General features: G+C 50.0%; 1 protein-coding gene across 2 annotated transcripts in view; it reads left to right on the plus strand.

Moving 5' to 3' along the window:
- Positions 1 to 14,707, plus strand: part of ADGRD1 (adhesion G protein-coupled receptor D1) — a 125,640-nt gene that overhangs the window by 15,433 nt on the left and 95,500 nt on the right. For both annotated transcript variants that reach the window (XM_072953375.1, XM_072953376.1), the window contains 2 exons: positions 9,526 to 9,705; positions 11,547 to 11,801. In XM_072953375.1, coding sequence (XP_072809476.1) covers positions 9,526 to 9,705; positions 11,547 to 11,801 — 435 coding nt within the window. The remainder of the gene's footprint in view (positions 1 to 9,525; positions 9,706 to 11,546; positions 11,802 to 14,707) is intronic.

Raw genomic sequence — 14,707 nt, forward strand, 5'->3', positions numbered from 1 at the left:
TAATGAGAGGCCACCCTGGAGACAGAATTACTTACTCTTGTAAAGAAGAAAACAAAACAAAACACCGAGAAACAGCAGGGGAGGGGATAGCGCAGTGATGGAGTGCATGCCTAATGCACCCGAGGTCCTGGGTTCGATGCCCAGTACCTCCATTAAAAAAATGAATAACCTGATTACCCCCCCAAAAAGATGAAAAATAAATAAATTGAAAAACAATAAAATAGTTGGCAAACAATTGGGAAAAAAAAAACCTAAGAAAGAAACAAACAAAAACCCCTCCACATAAAAGAGACACAGGGACGCCCTGCTGGGGCTTGGATAGGGCCGTGGCGTTGGTGGGAAGCAAACTGTCAGTGTGGCTCACACAGTGTCATTTCTGGCTCCAGGCTTCTGGCGATCGGTCTGGGCAGGACTTGCCCTTCTTTTTTTCCTTTCTTTTCTTTTTTAAAATTGAAGTACAGTTAATTACAATGTGTCAGTTTCTGGTGCACAGCACGATGTCCCAGCCATGCATATACATGCATGTATACGTTTTCATATTTTTTTCCATTAAAGGTTATTATAAGATATTGAACATAGTTCCCTGTGCTCTACAAAATAAACTTTTTAAAAAATCTATTTTTATATAGATAACATTTGTAAATCTCAAACTCCCAAATGTATCCCCTCCCACCCCTTTTCTCCAGTAACCATAAGATTGTTCACTAAGTCTGCTTCTGTTTTGTAGATGAGTTCAATAGTGTCCTTTATTTTTATTTTTATTTTTTAAATTCCACATGTGAGTGATATCATGTGGTATTTTTCTTTCTCTTTCCGGCTTATTTCACTTAGAATGATGATCCCCAGGTCCATCCATGTTGCTGCAAATGGCATTATTTCATTCTTTTTATGCAGAGTAGTATTCCATTGTATAAATACACCACAACTTCTTTATCCAGTCATCTGTTGATGGACATCTAGGTCGCTTCCATGTCTTGGCTGTTGTAAATAGTGCTGCTGTGAATATTGGAGTGTGTGTATGTTTTGCATTAGAGTTCCCTCCGGATGGGAATGGCCAATAGACATATCAAAAAAATGCTCAATATCACTAATTATCAGAGAAATGCAGATGAAATCTACAATGAGGTATCACCTCACACCAGTCAGAATGGCCATCATTCAAAAGTCCATGAACGATAAATGCTGGAGAGGCTGTGGAGAACAGGGAACCCTCCTACAATGCTGGTGGGAATGTAGTTTGGTGCAGCCACTGTGGAAAACAGTATGAAGATTCCTCAAAAAACTAAAAACAGACTTACCCTATGATCCAGCCATTGCACTTAAGACCCGTGCTTGTGGGTTTGCTTTTATGTCCATCAAGGTTGGAGGCGGGCGGTGCAGAGAGCTGTCCCAGCAAAAGGTTGCGGGTCTGTGGTTAAAATGATGCCACGGACAAAACACACAGAGGCCAAAGGGAAGCTAGGGGCCTGTTCCTTCCTCTTTTTCTCTGTGAAAGGTAACATGCTCTCTAGTTGCTTTATCTGAGCTTCAGACAGTGGACATCTGGGCCACATTTCAAAACTTCCTGGAAAATTGTTCCCGGCCATCCAAATCAAGCCTCAAGCCTCCAAGTTCCATTATCCGAAACAAATGAACATTTTTTTCTTTCTAGGAAAAAAAAAGAGTTTAACGCAGCCTATCTGAAAGTCCTAAAGATTTTCGGTTATCCCATGGCCTTATCAAAGCAGCCTGGCGATGAATTCATTGTTCTCGAAGCTGGGCCCTATTGGAGTGCGTTCCAGTAAAAGTAAACAAAACTTCCCAAGGTGATAACCTGAGAGAGGAGGCGTCTTGGCTTCTGCAGGACCAAGTTTTGAGAAATGGTTTTGAGGTCCGAAACCATGGCCAGGTTTACAAATCCGCAGCTCAGGCCGTTCCTGAGTTCCAACAGCCCTATAAACACAGCGGGCTTGTTTATTTCTCTAAATTTAAAACAGCCCCACCTCAGCTGCGGGGGCCGCGGGGACCGGGAGGGCCGGCGTGTCCCCGCCCCGGCCGGGAGGGCCGGCGGACTCTGCCCGGCCCGTCTCCGGGTCTGCGGGGCCGGCTTCTCTCCAGCTGCCCACGGGAGTGTATTCACCTGGGATGGGAGGGTCCCAGGAGGTCCCGTGATAGGACTGTCCCAGACGACCAGCCCTTGAAGGGTGACTGGGCTGGGACCCCTGGGAAGCATGGCTGTTGGAAATCAGAACTGTTGGGAAGTTTTATCTGAACTCTGAGGTCACAGACTGGAGGCCTCTGAGCTGACTCTGGGCTCTGGCTGCATTTGGTTTTAAATTGGAGTTAAAATTTTTTAATTAGCTGCCAACATTGAAACATAGGAAAATGTCACAAGAAAATATAGATTTCAATTTCTCTTAAGAAATCTGCCCCCGACCTCGACTCTGACTGGGTGGGACTGAATCACGGGGGCCCCTTTGTGCTGGACGTCGCCCTCCAGTTCATCCCAGGCTCCTGGCCCTTTGGGCATCGGGCCAGGTGGACACGGAGCACAGTAATAATGTGGGCTCCGTGGCCAGGCCGCCTGGGTTCCAGCCCCAGTTCTGATCCTTTCTGCGGAGACCTTGGGCAGCCACTTAACCTCTGAGTCCGAGTTCCTTATCTGTAAAACCCTCAGTCAAACTACCTTCTCATGCAGCTGTCCGGAAGGCTGAGAGCTCACACACCCCTGGCACACGGTCGGGCCAGCTTTGAGAGGCCCTAGGGTTCATGTTTGCCTGTGTGGGTGGCTGTCACTGGGATCTTGGTCTTATCCAACTTGCCCATTTTTAAAAATATAGTTTCATTTATTTTATAGTTGATTTACAATGTTGTGTTAGTTTCTGGTATATGACAGAGTGACTCAGTTATACACACACACACATACTCTTTTTCATTCCAGGCCATTCCAAGGTATTGAATGTAGTTCCCTGTGCTGTACAGTAGGACCTTGTGGTTTATCTGTTTTGAATATAGTGGTGTGTATCTGCTGATCCCAAACTCCTAATTTATCCCTCCCCTGCCTTTTCCCTTTGGTAACCATAAGTTTGTTTTCTATGTCTGTGAGTCTCTGTTTTGTAAATAAGTTCATTTGTGTCATTTTTTTTGATTCCACACATAAGTGGTATCACATGGTATTTGTCTTTCTCTGTCTGACTTACTTCACTTAGTATGATCCTCTCCAGGTCCATCCATGTTGCTGCAAATGGCGTTATTTCATTCTTTTTAATGGCTGAGTAGTATTCCATTGTGTATCTTCTTTACCCAGTCATCTGTAGATGGACATTTGGGTTGTTCCCATGTCTTGGCTGCTGTAAACAGTGCTGCTGTGAACATTGGGGTGCAGGTATTTTTTCAAATGAGAGTTTTCTCTGGATACATGCCCAGGAGTGGGACTGCTGGATCATAGGGTAAGTGTACTTTTAGTGTTTTAAGGACACTCCATCCTGTTCTCCGTAGTGACAGCACCAGTTACATTCCCACCAACAGTGCAGAAGGGTTCCCTTTTCTCCACACCCTCCAGTTTGCCTGCTTAATGTGACCCTCTGATGAGGGCGGACATAGTTGGACTTATCATAATAATGACCCATGGTTGTTAATTGTTTACTACATGCCAGTCAGGGTTCTAATCCCATTACACGTATTAACTCATTTCATCCTCAAAGAAAACGAGAGAGACTGGAGCTCCAGTGGTGGAGAAAGCTGTGAACTTTGACCTCACGTCCCACCCTATGGACCTCTCCTGTGTCACGGTTAATGGGAGACTTTTAAAGTGTTTCTTGGGTGGCCACCTTCCATAGAGTATGGCCAGGTGGCCAGTGAAGCCAGGAAGCCTCCAGTCAACCTTGGCCCCCCTGAGAGGATGCTGGCGTGGGCCTTAATGTGGACACTGAGGGAGGCTGGGTATTCCTTGATCTACCGCCCTTGGTCTAGACTTCAGACAGGGCCTCCAAGCATGGATACCACCCTAAGGACCACTGCATGCGTTTCCCGGTTTTATGACCATATCCTTTGCTCAAGTGGGGTTCCCTGGGGCCTCCATGAGCTTGTATGTCTGGGTTCAACAAAAGCAGGGTGTGAACAGGGAAGATCTGTCCAGCATTTTCCAAATGCACCTCCGTGGAGCACGTGAGGTCTGTGAGATGATTCAGGTGGCCCTTGGAGTGGTTACAAAATGCATGGTTATGTTTTAATTTTAAGACAGATAGCTGAGCAAAACTGGGATTCCACTCATACTAGTTAGAATGAGACTTCAGTAAGTAGCAAGCTTTTAAAATTTTTTCTATTTTTTTCATGGGGGGAGGTAATTAAGGTTTATTTTCTTATTTATTTACTTGATGGAGGTATGGGAGATGGAACCCAGGACCTCGGGCAAGCTAGGCGTGCACTGTGCCACTGAGCTGCACCCTCACCCCAGTCGCAAGCTTCAAAAATGGGTTGACTTAAAGAACAGTGTTTCATAATAATAATAGAGGCGCTTTGCAGACGTGATGAAAACGTGAGCGACTAAAATGCAGGAACCGCGGCCTTTTCGGGTACCCTGGCCTCGCCTCCCCCGCATTTCTTTCTGGAGGTGCGGGTGGGCACAGACGTATAACCCATTATTCTTACAACGGAACCAACACTTAGATAAAGAGGGAAGCTCTCCCACGCCCGGTCCCACAGGTCAGCTGTTTTCTTACTTGTTGTTTTCAAATTCTCTTGTGGTCTCTGTTCATATTTTCGGCTGTTTTTTTTTTTTTAAGGAATGTTTTAGGAGACAGGGTTGAGGTTAGAGCCTTTCAAAACAGGACGAAGCGTCTGAGCAGTCTGGCTGCTCGCTCTCCAGGCTCTCCGCTAGACCCTGGAGGCCTCCTTGTCCGCCCGGGCGCTCGCTCCAAGCCCGTCCAGCCACATCCTGCTGGGCCTGGAGGGTCTCTCCACCTGCCCGTCCACCTTCCTTTGTTTCTCTGAACTGCCTGTGGGGCTTGCCTTCTGGCAAACGGCGCCTCCTGAGGAAGGTTTCTCATGGCACTGGGTGCGGATGCAGGGAAGCTTTTGAGGATCTTTTGAGAGAAAAATGCTATTTGAACGTCAACCTCGGGAAACACTGCGTTCTTTCAATACCGAGCTGGCTCTCCAGCTCCCATGAGCGGCACACACACACGTGGGGAAACCCAGAGTAGGAAGGGGCCCTTCCTGGAACGTCCCAGCGCCTCGTGTACCCCCCGTGTAGACCTCGACGGCTCAGTTCCAGGGTCTCCTCTTATGCTCACCGTAGCTGTCACTGTGGGGACGCCCGCCGTTTATGTCTGTCTTTCCACTTCCTGGCCACTTCTGTCTTCAGACCCTTGCTCATAGTGTCTGATGTGTATGAGCTGCTAAAAAATGTTTGTTGAATGAATAACTGAATGTATCAATGACCCTGTTGCTGTGGCCTGGATGTCTGTGTCTGCTCCCTAATTCATACACTGCAGCCTTATCCCTGCTGTGACCATATTTGGAGGGATTAGGGCTACATGAGGTCATAGTGGGGGGCGGGATTAACGCCCTTCTAAGAGAAGGCGGGAACGTGGGCTCTCTGTGTGCATGGAGCAAGGAAGGCCATGTGAAGACAAACCCAGGAAGAGAGCTTTCGCCAAGAACCCAACGTGCTGGCAACCCGGTCGCAGACTCTCAGCTTCCAGAACTGTTGGAAACGACCGTTGTTTAAGACGCCCAGGCTGCGATGCTTGTTACAGCAGCCTGAGTGGACTGAGACAAGCGTTGTCCAAGACGGGTCTCAGCCTGGAAGTGACATCAATGTCCTGAGCTTCCCACTCCAGGACGTTCTTTAAAAAAAAAATTTTTTTTTTATTGAAGTGCAGTTGATTTACAATGTGTTAGTTTCTGGTGTACAGTGAAGTGCTTTGGTTATACATACATATATATATTATCTTTCATATTCTTTTCCATTGTGGTTTATTACAGGATATTTAATATAGTTCCTCATATTATACAGTAGGACCTTGTTGTTTATCTATTCTGTATATAGTAGTTTGTATCGCTGATCCCAAACTCCTAATTTATCCCTCCCCCTCCCTTTTCCCCTTTGGTAACCACAAGTTTGCTTTCTATGTCTATGAATCTGTTTCTGTTTTGTAAATCAGTTCAATTTGTGTCATAATTTAGATTCCACATGTAAGTGATACCATGATGTTTGTCTTTCTCTGTCTGACTTATTTCATTTAGAATGATGATCTCCAGGTCCATCCATGTGGCTGCAAATGGTATTATTTCATTCTTTTTTATGGCTGAGTAGTATTCCATTGTGTACATACACCACATCTTTATCCAGTCGTCTGTGGATGGACACTTAGGCTGTTTCCATGTCTTGGCTGTTGTAAATAGTGCTGCTCTGAACACTGGGGTCTGTGTATCTCTTTGAATTCGTTTTCTCCACTTAATTTTCTTTATAAGGTATTCTTTATACAGTAAGGAAATTTCATTTCTGGTCTGTTAAATGTATTACAAACATTTTTTTTCCTGGGCTGCCATTTGTCTTTTGACTTTGTCATGATACATGCTTTGCCTTGCAGAATGTTATAATATTTATGCACTCAAATTTATCCATCTTTTCTTGTGTCAGCTGGGTACTTTTTCTTTTCTTTGTTTTGTCTTATTGAGAAAGAGCTTTCCTCACTTTATTTTTCGGATGGGTTAGGATTCAGTGCTCCTAAGAAGAAAAAAAGCACTGAATCAGTTTGTCAATACTGCGCTTATTTCTCCTTCAGATTTTTTCTTCTTTGTACTGACAGTCCCAAGTGCGGGAAGCAAGGTTCCTGAAAACGCGAATATTAGCAGGCTCACTGTGAGCCTTTCAGGACTCTGCAAAGACGCAGATTGATATTTAAATACCAGCTGTTCCTCAGACAGAAATGACTCTCCTCCAGGCTGGATTAACAGAAATGGAAAGCTTGCCTTAGAATAACCATCGTTTCTTTCCATCTTCCCTTACCTAACACCAAATTGAATGTTTTGTCTTTTTTTCCCTGCACTGAAAGACATTTGGCCAAGACAGGGCTGACTTAAAGGAATTTTTAAATGCGGCGAAGTGTTTGGGGAAGAATGGACTTTTGTGAATCCCGCTGGGAATTCGTTTCATAACAAAAGTTTCACAATGCGCTGTGTTCGTTTCTCTGTGAAATTGGTTGTTTCTGAGCGGAGGGGTGCGGCAGGAGGTGGGGGGGGGTTCTTCTGGAATCTGAGCCGCCGCAGGGCAAGGCGGACAGAGGTGGCGGGATGCCCGGCCCGTGGGTCCCGCCACCCACCGCCTTCAGGGGGTGCACTGGGGACAGAGTGTCCAGGACAGGCCAGCTGACCCCTGGGCAAACTCCAAAGTCCCATCCTTCTGCTGGGGTGACCCACATCACAGGGCACTTTTGAGGACTTCCTGCTTTTCTCGCTGACCCTAAGAACACACTCCTCACGACCTGGAGTTCTCCTCTGGGGTCTCTCTAGGCCCCATCCGTTTTTTTGAGATTTCTCTTAACATTAAAAAATACAGATTTTCATACTTCATAAGTGAAGTAAGCCAGAAAGAGAAAAAAAAAAAACGCCACATCACTCATATGTGGAATCTAAAGAAATGACACAAATGAGCTTATTTACAAAACAAACAGACATATAGACATAGAAAACAAACTTATGGTTACCAAAGGGGGAAGGGGGTGGGGGATAAATTAGGAGTTTGGGATTAACAGATATACACAACTAACTATAAAATAGATAAACAACACGGTCCTACTGCAGAGCACAGGGAACTATTCCAGTATCTTGTAATAGCCTATAATGAAAAAGAATATGAAAAGGAATATATATATATGTATATATATAACTGAATCACTGTGCTGTACACCAGAAACTAACACAACACTGTCAACCAACTACACTTCAATTAAAAAAAGGCAAAAAAATAAAGAAACGCCAAACCAGGCTTGTAAAATCCTGCCATGTTTACACGAATCATACCAGGGCTTTGGACTCACAAAGGCATCATGCAATGTGATTGTCACATGACATTTGAACAACTTGTAACACATCTGTCCACTCAGAAGGCGTTACAGCCAGGACGGCTGGTAATGGGACAGAAGTTTATACGTGATGACAGATGTCTTCTCTGAACTCAGTGACTCAGCCTGTGTCCATAATCTCATTTGAAGGTAAGGCTGAAGTCTCACTTTGGAGCCATTTATATAAAGAGGGTCCTGGGCAAAGGGCCTTCCATGTTTCCCTCCCACCCACTTTGCTCAGCTCTGGGCATCACTGACGGTCTCCCCGCCCAGAGCCTGGGCCAAGCTGTCGGGGGTGCGGGGGCAGCCTGACCTAGCTCCGGCTTTCACGTACCAGGGCCAGGCAGGCTGCTGGTGCGCGCGCGCGCGCGTACACACACATACGCAGAGTTACTCTCACGCAAAGAAGGGACAAATGTTACCGGCGGTGGAGAAGCAGAGCGAAACACTCAGGGCTCCAAAGGCGATGTCTGGAGCCTCTAGCGGGGTCAGGCTCTACCCCTCGCTGGGCGGCGGTGGGGGCACCCACCCCCAGGCTTGCAAGGTGATCATGGGGCCAGGTCTTCACCGTCATAAGCTGGACTTGCTCCTCTCGCTCCACCTGCTTCTGGTGATGGAGAGACACCAACCAACGAGCCAGCTCATTCCTGCTCCCATTTGAGTGGAGACCATTCAGTCCACGTGGAGCGTGGGGCCCGGGCCCAGGACGCCAGCGCCTGCAGACTGGCTGTCTTGACAGGGACCTTGGCTGCCAGGGCCGGTGAGCCCCACTGTGTTGGAAACGGACAACCATCGGTATCAAAACCTTTCAGACTGGGTCTCCCCTTGGACTAGAGACTCCCTACTACTGGGAGTTAATCCTGAAGGCATGTCGTCTGACGTGTGCAGGAAGGCTTAGCTTCCAGTGCTGTTTGCAAAAGAAAGAGTTGAAGGAAACTATAAGACCCCGCTCTGGGAGGGGTGCTGTTTAAAAAAAAAGATTAGAGTTCCTGCTTAGAAGGTAACGCTGTGCAGATAAGAACAATGGCGATGTGAAGGTGTAGGTATGGGCATTGGAGGGGGTTTATGATGTAGCAAGTTTAAAACACGTGCCTTGTAAACTGGTCAAATAGGTTTCTGGAGGAGCTGCCTCAACAGACGATGTCTGTAGGGTCAGAGTGGGTCTGAATCTGAAGGGAATCCATCTCTAGTTCAGTGACTTGGGCAAACCGGCCTCAGTGTCTTCATCTGCATAATGGGGATGAAAACCAGGATCTGTAATAGTTAAAACTCTCAGAAAAGTGTCTGGTACTTAGCGGGCTCTTGATAAATATCACCTGGTGATGTTGCCTGTACTTTATGAATTGAACATACATTGTCTCTAGAATGAGGGGAAAAAAAATGCCTTTTCAAAGAACCAGGAGAACCATCTGCTTCTGCGAGGTTAAATCCCCTCCGCTTTTCGTGATCACTGACCCATCACCTTTCCTGTCCTCAGGGGTCACGTTCTCTTTTTTCTGGAAGACCCAAGGAGAACAGTCCAGACCAACCCCCTCTGCGTACGGGGGCCAGGTCATTTCCAACGGGTTCAAAGTCTGCTCCAGCGGCGGCAAGGGCTCGGTGGAGCTGTACGCGCGGGAGAACTCCATGACGTGGGCGGCCACCTTCAGCCCCCCAGGTAAGGGCGCCCGCGGACAGAGGGGTGCGGGGAGGCGGGAGGAGGAGGGGGCGGGACTGCCCACGAGGGAGGGGACGGACCCCAGGGGCAGCGCGCTCTTCCTTTGGCCTCCGGGCACATGAGCCCTCCCTCTAAGGGGCTGTTTGGGAAACTGAGCAGGGTAAGACGGCGTCCTTTGCTGAGATGCCCGTGGCGGGTTAAGGGCCTGGGTCCTGCAGCTGGGTGCCTGGGTTCCCTCTGACTCCCGACTGTGTCTGTGCATCATGTTGCTTAATGCACTGAGCCTCGGTTTCCGGACAGTGAAGACATGAATGGTACTTAGCTTCCAGTTTGGGGGAAATTACATGGAATGCTGCCTGCAAAGGGCTCAGCACAGTGGTGTCTGTTTCTCTGCCTCTTCCTGCACATCCCCCACCCACCGCTGCATCTTTCCTTTCCTCCTCCTCCCTGCCTCCTTCGTTTCGGTGGTACAGACTTGGAAGTGTTTAGAAGATGATGCAAAGAAGCTTTTGGAAGAGAGGGTGACGACTGGGGGAGAAAGGGGAGCAGGAGGAGGGGCGTGTGGGCACTGGGCAGTGGGGGCCTGGGGTTCGGGAGGATGCTCTGGGCCAGGTGGGAGGGTGCGGGCAGGGCAGCGTGGTTCTGTCTGAAGACTCTGATTTTCTCCGGGGTGCAGTGTCGTGGGTGGCCGGCCGGGCGTGAGGCAGAGGTGCAGGGCAGGCAGCTGGGGGAGGCTGAGGTCTGGAGCGGGAGCGGAGAGGGGGCCCGGGGACTCAGAGTGTTGTAGGTAGCGTGGCGAGGGGGCCCAGGCCAGACTAGAGACTAAGAAGGGCAGTGTGGCCCTGTTTGTTCATGGAAGGGACTTGTTGTTCTTGCTTCCACGCTCAAGGGCAAGCGATGCTTTGGGCCTGCCTAGGATCCAGGGGCGCTCTGGGGACTCACAGTTAGAAAGCCGGGCAAGCCTGAGCAAGAAGCGGGGGTAGCTGCTGGGTGACTTCAGCTGACCGCCTGGCTCGGGTAATCTGTACCCTGCAAAGTGCCCCTTTCAGCAGCAAGTCCGTGAGGGCGTCTAGACACACACTTGCACAAATATTTGTGGGGCAAGCTGCCGCCAAAGTCCGGTGGACTCTCTTTTTGTTGGTGAACGTGGTTCTCATGCTGGAGAGATGAGTCACGCAAAGGCTCCCTGATGGAAGGTCCTGATGGAGCCAGGACTGGTCTGGCCTCCCCTGGAGCTGCCATGGTGGTTGGCACGAGGTCGGGGCAGGGGTGGATGGATACCAGTGGCCTGTGGGCTGAATTGGGTCCTCCAAGAGGTCTCATTGACCTGCACTGTGATGGCCGAGGCTGGGTTAAAAAAATATTTTTGAACAAATTATGACCATTAGTTATTACTTCATTTAATTGAAAATAGCCAAGGGTCTCTTGGAACTGCTTCTGGCATTTGGGGGGTGGGGGCAATTTCTTTCCTGGTGCTGCGAAGGACTGAGGGAAGTCAGGTGGATATTATGACCCATACTAGGACTCAGCCAAAGGCAGCAGTGCCCAGCCATCATAGGAAAGAGAAATATCGGGCTGGGTACAGCTCAGTGGTAGAGCACGTGCTTAGTATGCATAGGGTCGGGGGTTCAATCCTCAGTGCCTCCATTAAAAAAAATGATAAATAAACCTAATTACCTCCTTCCCCCAGAAAAACAAAACAAAAGTTGCTTAGTAAATAAAAATGAAAGAAAGAAAGAGAAAAAGGAAAGAGAGAGGGAAAGGTGCTTACAACCGAAATAACCATGGAGGGGGGCTGGCACTGGGCCCGCGTCCTAGAAGGCGTCTCTGCTCTCTCCCAGGCCCCTACTGGACTCACGTGCTGTTTACATGGAAGTCCAAGGAGGGTCTGAAGGTCTACGTCAACGGGACCCTGAGCACCTCAGACCCAAGTGGAAAAGTGTCTCACGCCTACGGGGAGCCCAGCGTCAACCTCGTCATAGGATCTGAGCAGGACCAGACCAAGGGCTACGAGAACGGAGCTTTTGACGAGTTCATCATCTGGGAGCGGGCCCTGACTCCGGACGAGATCGCCATGTACTTCACGGCCGCCGTCGGTCAGTGGAGGGGGGGCTGTGGGCAGGCCTGACCTCGGCTCCTGGGGTCCCCTTCCCACCCGCCTCCCCTTCCCGGCGCTTCTCTTCTCCCCCGTCCCGATGCAGCCGTCAGCACTGCAGGCTGAGACGGGTCCTGGTGCGCCTCAAAGGCAGTGGTTTTTCTAGAACCCCTGTTCCCTAGGTTGGAGGGATTAAATAACGGTTTCCCAGAAACACACGGAGATGAGTATTCTCCTGCTGGCCGTCGGGGAGGTTTCGAGGTGTCTGTGGTAGGCGGTCATGGAAAGCTTTGGGGAGCAAATATTCCAGGCCCGTTCGTTAGTGCAAGTGATCCACAAATGACACAAATGGCGCTTACCACACATGCCCTGCGTGCCAGACTCAGCGATGGGCCCTCGGGGAGCCCCAAGGATGCCCCCACCCTGCTCAGCACAGAGCTGTGGTTCAGGTCGGGGACCTGTGGGACAGGTGGACCTGGCTTAAATCCTCACTCAACCGTGATGAGCCGTGGGACTTGGGAAGTCACCTTTAAAAATATGAGGCAAAACTCATATACCATGAATATAACCATTTTATAGCGTGCAGTCGAGTGGTCCTCACTCTGTCCATGATACTGGGCAACCATCACCCCAGCAGGAAGCCAGGCACCCACGAGCAGTCACCCCCCACTTCTCCTCCTTCTGGCTCCCGGCAACCGCTCGTTTACCTTCTGTCTCTATGGACTTACCTACTCTGGATTTTCCATATAAATTGACCATAGAACATGTGACCTTTCGTGTCTCAGATGATGTCACAGGAAACCTCTGTTTTGGACTCTGCCTTCCTTTGCTTTCTTGTGCTGCCAGGACAGGCTCCCCACAGGGTTCCACCCTCCAGCAACCTTGGCAGGAAACTCAGCATGTCTCTCCTCTGTTACCTGCCGACCATCACTCTCATTGGCCCAGATTGACCCGTATGTTTCCCACAAACCAATTGCTGTGGCTGGGGGTGTAGAATACCCTGACTGGCTTAAGCCTGGGTCACAACCCACCCCTGAAATGGCAGTGGGGCCAGCCTCACCCCAAACAAAGAGAAAAAGGGGCTCCCCGAAGCACGATCAGGTTTGCTGGGTTCAAGAGCTGCTGTGCAAGTGAAACAGCCAGTGTCCATGGAAGCTCTGACAATTCCATCTTTCACCCAGAAAACAGAATTCATTCCTTTTCACAGAAGTGACGTAGTGAGACAGGCTGGGACCTGGGGCTGGAGACCCTTTACTGCAGAGCTGGCACCTGGACAGACCTCTCCTCGAGCAACAGAACACAAAGAAACCATAAGGGACTAAAACTAGCCGCACACATGCACAGTAGCAGTCGGGGCAAATGATGACCCCTAAGATGAGGCCACAACCCACAATGTGTGTTACCGGCCTGTGTCCTTGGACTCTTTAATCAATAGACGTTGACAAGAGGCCAGATGAGACATCAAGGCTTTACTGGGACTCGTGCTGCAGCCTCGGGGAGCAAAAACAAGGAACAGGTTCCCTTGCTCACTCCCCAGGCGGGTGGTGGGGAGGCCGTGAGCTGGCCCCGTGGGTGAGGGTGAGGGCAGATTGATCGCTCAGGCCGGAGGGGTGGCTTAGGGGTCTGCCCACCCCCGCGGTGGTGCTGTGAGCAAGGACCATGTGCAGTCCTCTGCCTTTGCTCCCAGCACCTCAGAAGTGGCCATTGGGAGGCTTTGCCTAGATTGCTCACCTGCCCTCTTATTAATTTTTATTGATTAAAGAGTCCAAGGGCCCAGGCTGGTCAGTAGGACAAAATATACCTCTCTTTAGGAGAAAAAAAGGATATCAGCCTATTGCATTTTATTGCCTAAGAGTCAGAGATTTGTCACTTTGAGACCAAGATGTCATCTGTATTTGTGTTACTGAGAGCCTCAAACAAATCCTGCCTTCGCGATACCTTGCTGTTGTAGCAGCCTTAGGAAGAGGTCGTACCACTGCTGGTTCTTGTGGCCGTCCCAGCAAACCGCCGTCACCAAGACATGCCCAGGCTCAGGGATGCGGTGCGTCAGTACCCACCCCCGCCCAGTGGTACAGCGTGTCAGGAAGTCCTTGCTGCTGAATCGCGTCTGTACCATTCACTCTCGCCCTCCATGCTTCTTGAGGATGCTGTGCGAGTCTCTGGGGGACTCAGGAGAAGTGTTCTGCTAACATTCCTGCATCCTGGTGTTGGGGGGTGGCGGTCGCGTGCCCTCACTTTTGCTGAACCAGAACTGGATGCATCGGGTCCCCACGCCACTTGGGGACTTGGTTCTGAAGACGGGGCCATGATGGAAAGCATCATAGGAGAAGGGGCCCTTGAAGCCCCCGTAGGGCTGCCCGTGGAACTCTGGGGCCTTCGCTTTGTTAGCCAGCTCAGCCGGTTCACAGCCGCTGTGCTCAGACAGATGACTGGGGCTGAAATCCACAGGAGGAGCTAGACCCTGTTCTTTGCACAAAGATGTGTGTGCACATGAAGCTGTGGGCAGGGGCTGCAGGTGCCCTGTCCTGAGGGAACCCTCTCCTGACCCCGGTAGCTCGGGCAGGCGCCGTTTTCTGGCAGATCGGTCCAGATCGGGTGGCCTTCCTTCTCTCTCAGTCACGCAGAGGCGGAGTGCCGATCCACTGCCACCCTGGCGGGGCTTCCCTCCAGCACTGGGATGGAGGGCTCCTCCTTTTGTAGGGAAGCAGAGGGAGTGGAAGGCCATCTTCAGAGTCCCAGGTCTGGAATGCGTGCCTCTTTGACACTAGGAACACACTCAGCACAACCAGATGCTCACACAACAAGAGCCACCCAGGAACCGGGGCTGACTCAGGACACGGCAGGACGCTCATTTCTCACCTGAGTCTCGCGTGGGCGTGACTGTGAGCGGCGGTGCGAGGAGCAGGG

The sequence above is a fragment of the Vicugna pacos genome, chromosome 32, assembly GCF_048564905.1.
Source record: "Vicugna pacos chromosome 32, VicPac4, whole genome shotgun sequence".
Lineage (NCBI taxonomy): Eukaryota > Metazoa > Chordata > Mammalia > Artiodactyla > Camelidae > Vicugna > Vicugna pacos.